Source organism: Poromitra crassiceps (assembly GCF_964638095.1).
Source record: "Poromitra crassiceps genome assembly, chromosome: 1".
Lineage (NCBI taxonomy): Eukaryota > Metazoa > Chordata > Actinopteri > Beryciformes > Melamphaidae > Poromitra > Poromitra crassiceps.
This window is the reverse complement of record NC_139623.1, coordinates 15,960,367-15,967,866: the sequence shown is the minus strand read 5'-3', so window position 1 is coordinate 15,967,866 and position 7,500 is coordinate 15,960,367. Positions and strand designations below refer to the sequence as shown.

The 7,500-nt window shown below is 49.8% G+C and overlaps 1 protein-coding gene across 1 annotated transcript in view; it reads right to left on the bottom strand.

The window, feature by feature from the left end:
• prkcg (protein kinase C, gamma) overlaps nucleotides 1-7,500 on the bottom strand; it is a gene marked incomplete at both ends in the record, with an annotated part of 34,819 nt that overhangs the window by 20,173 nt on the left and 7,146 nt on the right. Inside the window, 5 exons of the mRNA XM_083641606.1 lie at nucleotides 2,669-2,884; nucleotides 3,694-3,895; nucleotides 5,494-5,650; nucleotides 6,463-6,591; nucleotides 6,736-6,847. Coding sequence (XP_083497732.1) covers nucleotides 2,669-2,884; nucleotides 3,694-3,895; nucleotides 5,494-5,650; nucleotides 6,463-6,591; nucleotides 6,736-6,847 — 816 coding nt within the window. The remainder of the gene's footprint in view (nucleotides 1-2,668; nucleotides 2,885-3,693; nucleotides 3,896-5,493; nucleotides 5,651-6,462; nucleotides 6,592-6,735; nucleotides 6,848-7,500) is intronic.

Sequence of the window (7,500 nt, the reverse complement as noted above, 5' to 3'; positions counted from 1 at the left end):
GCTAGCTGTGTGCCTGGCTGTGTGGCATGTAGGCTAGCTGTGCCTGGATGTGTGTAGCATGTAGGCTAGCTGTGTGCCTGGCTGTGTGGCATGTAGGCTAGCTGTGTGCCTGGCTGTGTGGCATGTAGGCTAGCTGTACCTGGCTGTGTGGCATGTAGTCTAGCTGTGTGCCTGGCTGTGTGGCATGTAGGCTAGCTGTGTGCCTGGCTGTGTGGCATGTAGGCTAGCTGTACCTGGCTGTGTGGCATGTAGGCTAGCTGTGCCTGGCTGTGTGGCATGTAGTCTAGCTGTGTGCCTGGCTGTGTGGCATGTAGGCTAGCTGTGCCTGGATGTGTGTAGCATGTAGGCTAGCTGTGTGCCTGGCTGTGTGGCATGTAGGCTAGCTGTACCTGGCTGTGTGGCATGTAGGCTAGCTGTACCTGGATGTGTGGCATGTAGGCTAGCTGTACCTGGCTGTGTGGCATGTAGGCTAGCTGTGTGCCTGGCTGTGTGGCATGTAGGCTAGCTGTGTGCCTGGCTGTGTGGCATGTAGGCTAGCTGTACCTGGATGTGTGGCATGTAGGCTAGCTGTGTGCCTGGCTGTGTGGCATGTAGGCTAGCTGTACCTGGCTGTGTGGCATGTAGGCTAGCTGTGTGCCTGGCTGTGTGGCATGTAGGCTAGCTGTGTGCCTGGCTGTGTGGCATGTAGGCTAGCTGTACCTGGCTGTGTGGCATGTAGGCTAGCTGTACCTGGCTGTGTGGCATGTAGGCTAGCTGTACCTGGCTGTGTGGCATGTAGGCTAGCTGTACCTGGCTGTGTGGCATGTAGGCTAGCTGTACCTGGCTGTGTGGCATGTAGGCTAGCTGTACCTGGCTGTGTGGCATGTAGGCTAGCTGTACCTGGATGTGTGTAGCATGTAGGCTAGCTGTGCCTGGATGTGTGTAGCATGTAGGCTAGCTGTACCTGGATGTGTGTGGCATGTAGGCTAGCTGTGCCTGGATGTGTGTGGCATGTAGGCTAGCTGTACCTGGATGTGTGTAGCATGTAGGCTAGCTGTGCCTGGATGTGTGTAGCATGTAGGCTAGCTGTGCCTGGATGTGTGTAGCATGTAGGCTAGCTGTGCCTGGATGTGTGTAGCATGTAGGCTAGCTGTGCCTGGATGTGTGTAGCATGTAGGCTAGCTGTACCTGGCTGTGTGGCATGTAGGCTAGCTGTGCCTGGATGTGTGTGGCATGTAGGCTAGCTGTACCTGGATGTGTGTAGCATGTAGGCTAGCTGTGCCTGGATGTGTGTAGCATGTAGGCTAGCTGTCCCTGGCTGTGTGGCATGTAGGCTAGCTGTGCCTGGATGTGTGTGGCATGTAGGCTAGCTGTACCTGGATGTGTGTAGCATGTAGGCTAGCTGTGCCTGGATGTGTGTAGCATGTAGGCTAGCTGTGCCTGGATGTGTGTAGCATGTAGGCTAGCTGTGCCTGGATGTGTGTAACATGTAGGCTAGCTGTACCTGGCTGTGTGGCATGTAGGCTAGCTGTGCCTGGATGTGTGTGGCATGTAGGCTAGCTGTACCTGGATGTGTGTAGCATGTAGGCTAGCTGTGCCTGGATGTGTGTAGCATGTAGGCTAGCTGTGCCTGGATGTGTGTAGCATGTAGGCTAGCTGTGCCTGGATGTGTGTAGCATGTAGGCTAGCTGTACCTGGATGTGTGGCATGTAGGCTAGCTGTGCCTGGCTGTGTGGCATGTAGGCTAGCTGTGTACCTGGCTGTGTGGCATGTAGGCTAGCTGTGCCTGGCTGTGTGGCATGTAGGCTAGCAGCTGTCCCGGGCTCACCGCCGCCGCTAAAGGTGCGTTCACACCGACCTATTAAAGTTTTTCGCTGGCATCGGATTTACATACAAAGTCAATGAGATTGAGCGTATATTCGCCCGGGAGATAAATCGATGGGCGTACGAGCGACAGAGACAGAGCGATAGGGCGAAAATTTGTTCGTCTCCCAAGATGAAATATCCCAACTCGAGCGAAATTTCGCGGGCAAAAGTCGCTTGCCGCCCAACGCTGATTGGCTGCCGTGTGAGTCAAGGATCACACTGGCTTGGAACAAACCGCTGGTTTATAATTAGTGTGGCAACAAACCGCATTGACAGGCTGACAGCCGACATGAAGTGAAGTACTACCGGTATAGACTCACAAGCTTGCGTTAGGAGCACGCTGATAGGCTTAGCTTGTAAACAAATACGGTGGCTCGTAGTGGAGAAACATCATGACATTGCGTTTTCATCCTGATTCCTGTCTAACGTTAGCCCCCAGATGTCCGTCAATTCTTGTGCCAGTTGACGAGCGATTTAAACACAGCGACAGAGTGATTCCAAAGGGTTGAATGGAGCGACAGGGAGAAAAATAAATATCTCGGTGTTACACAGCTTTACAAGACAAAAGGCACCAAGGTTCAAACGAGTCATTTGGGAGTGAAAGGAGAGACAATGACTGTGTTAGTAAGAGTAAAGATTTCTAAAGTAAATGTTGCCTTGCTATGTCCTATATAATCACAGCAGCCATGCTATGAAATGCCCTGAAGGTCAAGTCCATCGATAGTAGAAATGACTGAAAGCCTGAAATCATCTGCTTTGACAGTATTTACGGGGGGAGGGGAGGCGGGGGGGGGATTTTGTCTTGAGGTCTGGCTGTGTTTACCTTGCCAAAGCTGCCTTTGCCCAGCACCATGAGGAAGTTGAAGTCACGGATGGACACCTTGACGTTGGCAGGACTAGGGGTGTGGACCAGTGGACAGGAAAGGATGGGGAGGGGGGAGATGGGCAGGGGGAAGGGCTCGGGCAGCGGGGCAGGTACTGCGCAGGGGCCCATGCCCAATATCTTCATAGAGGGTGATGTGATGTCTGGCAGAGGCTCCTGGAGAGAAGCAGAGGGAGGATTAAGAAAGTAATGGTTGGATACAGTCCAACGCACACGCACACGCACACACACACAAACACACACACAGACACACACACACACACACACACACACACACACAAACACGAACACACACACACACACACACACACACACACACACACACACACACACACACACACACACACACACACACACACACACACACACACACACAGCTTGAACGCTAGACCAATTCACTTCCTAATCCACTTTCTTCATCACTGTGGACTTGTGATCTCATACATATCCCTGTGCTGTTTTTCCTCTATCTTGACTGATATGGACCTATTGGCTGAAATAAAGTTAAATTGAATTGAATATTACCCCCCCCCCACACACACACACACACACACCACCACCACCAGTTTGATACTACAGTCTGGCAGGTCTTTCCTGCACCCTGGTGGAGAGAAGCTGTAACTGGCAAAGGGACACAACATAATTGATCTAATTATTTAGCTAAATTATCAGGCATATGATATAAGACATATGTTTTTTCCCCAGATGAAATTGCGAGCGAGGGGACAGTTCAAGATCTTGACCCAACTTGAGAGGTGTCATCTCTTGTTCATTAAGAAGGAAATCATAAGGTGATAAAGGCTGCGGCAGGGCCTAAGGAGAAATGGCTATTATTACATAGTACAAATAAAAAAGCTGGCCCACTCTCCCAATAAATCCTGGTAGAAATATCCCTTTCTTTTTGTTTTCTCCAAGTGGACCATCCAGGCACTGCAGACCTATTTCCTAGTCAGTGTGTGACCTACCTCCAGGTCTGGGTCAGGCACGGGGATGTTATAATACTCTCCCTCGTCTTGGGCCAGCAGTTTGAACCAGCCGCTGACAGAGCGTCTGAAGATCTCACTCACTCCAAACGACATGGCTCCCATGAAGTCATTCCTGGACGTGCGGTCCCAGTCCCACACCTCTATAGACAGACGCCTGTCCCACTGGTGACCGCGCACCGAGCTGGAGGGACAGAACACATGAGATTTTAACAGAATCTTTTTAGCTGCAACCATTCCCTGTTCCCCCACCTCCTCCCTTTCCCTGCTCTCTCCTTCCCTATATCCCCCCCGCTCTCCCCCTGCTCCATCCCCACCTCCCCTGCTCTCTCCTCCCCCATATCCCCCCCCGCTCTCCCCCCACCTCCTCCCTTTCCCTGCTCTCTCCTCCCCCTTTTCCCCCCCCGCTCCCTCCTCCCCCATATCCCCCCCGCTATCCCCCTGCTCCCTCCCCACCTCCTCCCTTTCCCTGCTCTCTCCTGCCACAACATGGTAAATGGTAAATGGTAAATGGTCTGCATTTATATAGCGCTTTTAGCCAAAGCGCTTTACAATCAGTAGGTAGTCTACATTCACCCATTCATACACCAATGGCGGCAGGCTGCCACGCAGGGTGCCTACACACCATCGGGAGCAAGGAGGGTTAAGTGTCTTGCCCAAGGACACAACGACAGCAGCTGGGAGGGAGCGGGGATCGAACCGCCAACCCTTGCATCATTGGCCGACCCGCTCTACCTCCTGAGCTAAAGCCGCCCGGGATAACAACATTCCCTGTTCCCTCCCCACCTCCTCCCTTTCCCCACTCTCTCCTCCCCCACATCCCCCCCGCTCTTCCTCCCCTGCTCCTTCCCCACCTCCTCCCTTTCCCTGCTCTCCCCTCCCCCACATTCCCCTGTTCCCTCCCCACCCCCTCCCTTTCCCTGCTCTCTCCTCCCCCACATTTCCATCCCCCTTTCTCCCTCTCTTTCTCTTTCTGTCTCTCTCTATCATATGATTGTTCAATCATGTTGTCATTATTACTATTGTAATTGCTATTGTTGTGTCAGCTAAATTTAGATAGACATATTCTCTGTGAAGTCCTCTGAGACATGCTTGTGAATTAGGGCCATACAAATGAACTTGACTTGACTTAACCAGCAGCTATATGTCACTCTGTCGGTCAGTCGGTTGCTCCACAAGTTTGCCACCCTTTAGTGGGCACATTCCGCCCTAGGAGGCTGAAATTTGGCATGGAGGTAAAATGTGTGTGTGTGTATGTGTGTGTGTGTGTGTGTGTGTGTGTGTGTGTGTGTGTGTGTGTGTGTGTGCGTACGTGCGTGCGTGCGTGAAGGTGTGTGTTTGTGTTCATGCAATTTCGCTATAAGGGTGCAGGGTGGCGGAGGCAGAGTAGAGTGGCCTGCCCCTACCAACCTGCATTTCGTAAATTTGCATAATGTGGTCGCAGCCATTGCGAATTTGCGTTTTTTGTTTTGTTTTTGCAATCACTTTTTGTGACAGTTAGCTTGCTATGTACTCACCACACAACCACACATGAGAACAGGGAATTTAGATATTGTATTTATTTATTTAATTGGGACAGTGCAATTGAGTGAAATCATTGTTTTCAATTTGTAGTAATTTTCCAGCGCCGTTGATACAATAAGCCTAATAAATTCAGAGACTGAAATTTTTCTTTTCTCTTATATTTTTGATCTTTCATGGTCATTTTTGCCCCTTTATCCCAATTCCAGGGGCATTTTTTGTCAATGTCCCACCCAGCAAGACAAATACACACGGACTCACAAGGTGAAGCTCTCATCCCACACAGGGTTGAGTGTGGAGCGGATGGTCTTGGTCTTCTGTTTGCTGTGACTCTTGGGATCCGGAATCAATTTCAGCTTAACATAGGGGTCTGACAAGCCATTAGGATCCATGGGAATCAGGTTACGGGCCTCCCCCACTGGAGAGAAACAAGCAGAAAGAGAGAGAATCAGAATCAGAATCAGAATTATTGGCAAATAAAATGATTCTGATTCTGATTCTGATTCTCTCTCTTATGTCTCGTATCTTTTCACATACTCGGAATTTGTCTTGGTGTGGTTGGTGCTCATGTAACATTGATAAGAACAAATATACGAGACACACAAACAAATAAGATATAAATAATCTAAAGAGATTATTAACAGATATAGAGAGTATTAACAGATATGAACAGTATTCACACATATAAACATTCTTGACAGCTAAGTAAGCTAGCCTAAGTTTGCTGTTTACAGGAAACGTACAGGTCAGGGTGCATGAGAGGTAGCAGCAGTAAATGAGCTTGTATCGACATGCTTTTGTAGATAAGTGACAGAGTAATAAAATATGTAAAATAATAAGGTGCATGATAGTATAGCAGCAGTAATGACATAACAGAGTAACACAATATGTACAGTGGAAAGGTGCCTAATAGTGGCAGCTGAGTAATGAGCTTAGGTATTGCACATGTAATTGCAGGTATTGACAGAGAAGCATAGTGTTGTCCATTTAGGGGGGTGTCAGACTGTGTGTGTGTGTGTGTGTGTGTGTGTGTGTGTGTGTGTGTGTGTGTGTGTGTGTGTGTGTGTGTGTGTGTGTGCGTGCGTGCGTGCGTGCGTGCGTGCGTGCGCGCGCGCGCGTGCGTGCGTGCGTGTGTGTGTGTGTGTGAGAGAGAGAGAGAGAGCAAACCCTCACTACTTTTGTTGTCAAAACTACACTTCCCATAATCCAACAGGTCGTCCATTTGCTCACCGGTGACAAAGATGTCCTCCTTCTCTCCTCTGACGGTCAGGTGGATCCTCCCTCTCTTCTCTGTATGGTCCTGGCCACAGAGACTGGGAACACTGCTCTCACACCGCCGATGGACATTCATCTCGCAACCTCACAAATGCAAATACCCAAACAGATAGAAATCATAGAAGAAGAAAAATCAATGCCCAAAATGCAAACGTCCATGATAAGAATGACAAACATGCTTGCACACGCACACGTACAGACTAGTACACACGCTTCCTAGTCACTCACAGCTGCATTTCATGCCCTGGTGGATGAGGCCGTAGAGTAGCGAGCCACACTGGTCGCAGAAGGTGGGACTGGCGTAGGTGTGGACCTTAAACAAGTGTTTGCTCTTCAGGTCCTGAAAGATGAGAAACGTTCATGGGAAACTGATAGTACGCGCGCACACGCTCATGCTCGCTCACACACACACACACACACACACACACACACACACACACACACACACACACACACACACACACACACACACACACACACACACACACACAGGGTTGGGTACCAAAACCCGCTACTAATTTGGTACCGGCACTTTTATAATTGGTACGCCCCATAATTGGTATGGGGCGGCTTTAGCTCAGGAGGTAGAGCGGGTCGGCCAATGACGCAAGGGTTGGCGGCTCGATCCCCGCTCCCTCCCAGCTGCTGTCGTTGTGTCCTTGGGCAAGACACTTAACCCTCCTTGCTCCCGATGGTGTGTAGGCACCCTGCGTGGCAGCCTGCTGCCATCTGTGTATGAATGGGTGAAAGTAGACTACCTACTGATTGTAAAGCGCTATATAAATGCAGGCCATTTACCATTTTACCATTTGGTACTACTGGTACCAAATTGCAATGCAGATTTGGTACCTCATTTAGGTGCCATGCCGAGCTGCTCAGTGAAATAACTGCCCTCCACTGCTCCTTGCACCTTCACTAACATTATAGGCATAACACATAACATTATAATTTGAAATTGTCTTTAAATAAAACAACTGCTTTACATCCACTTAA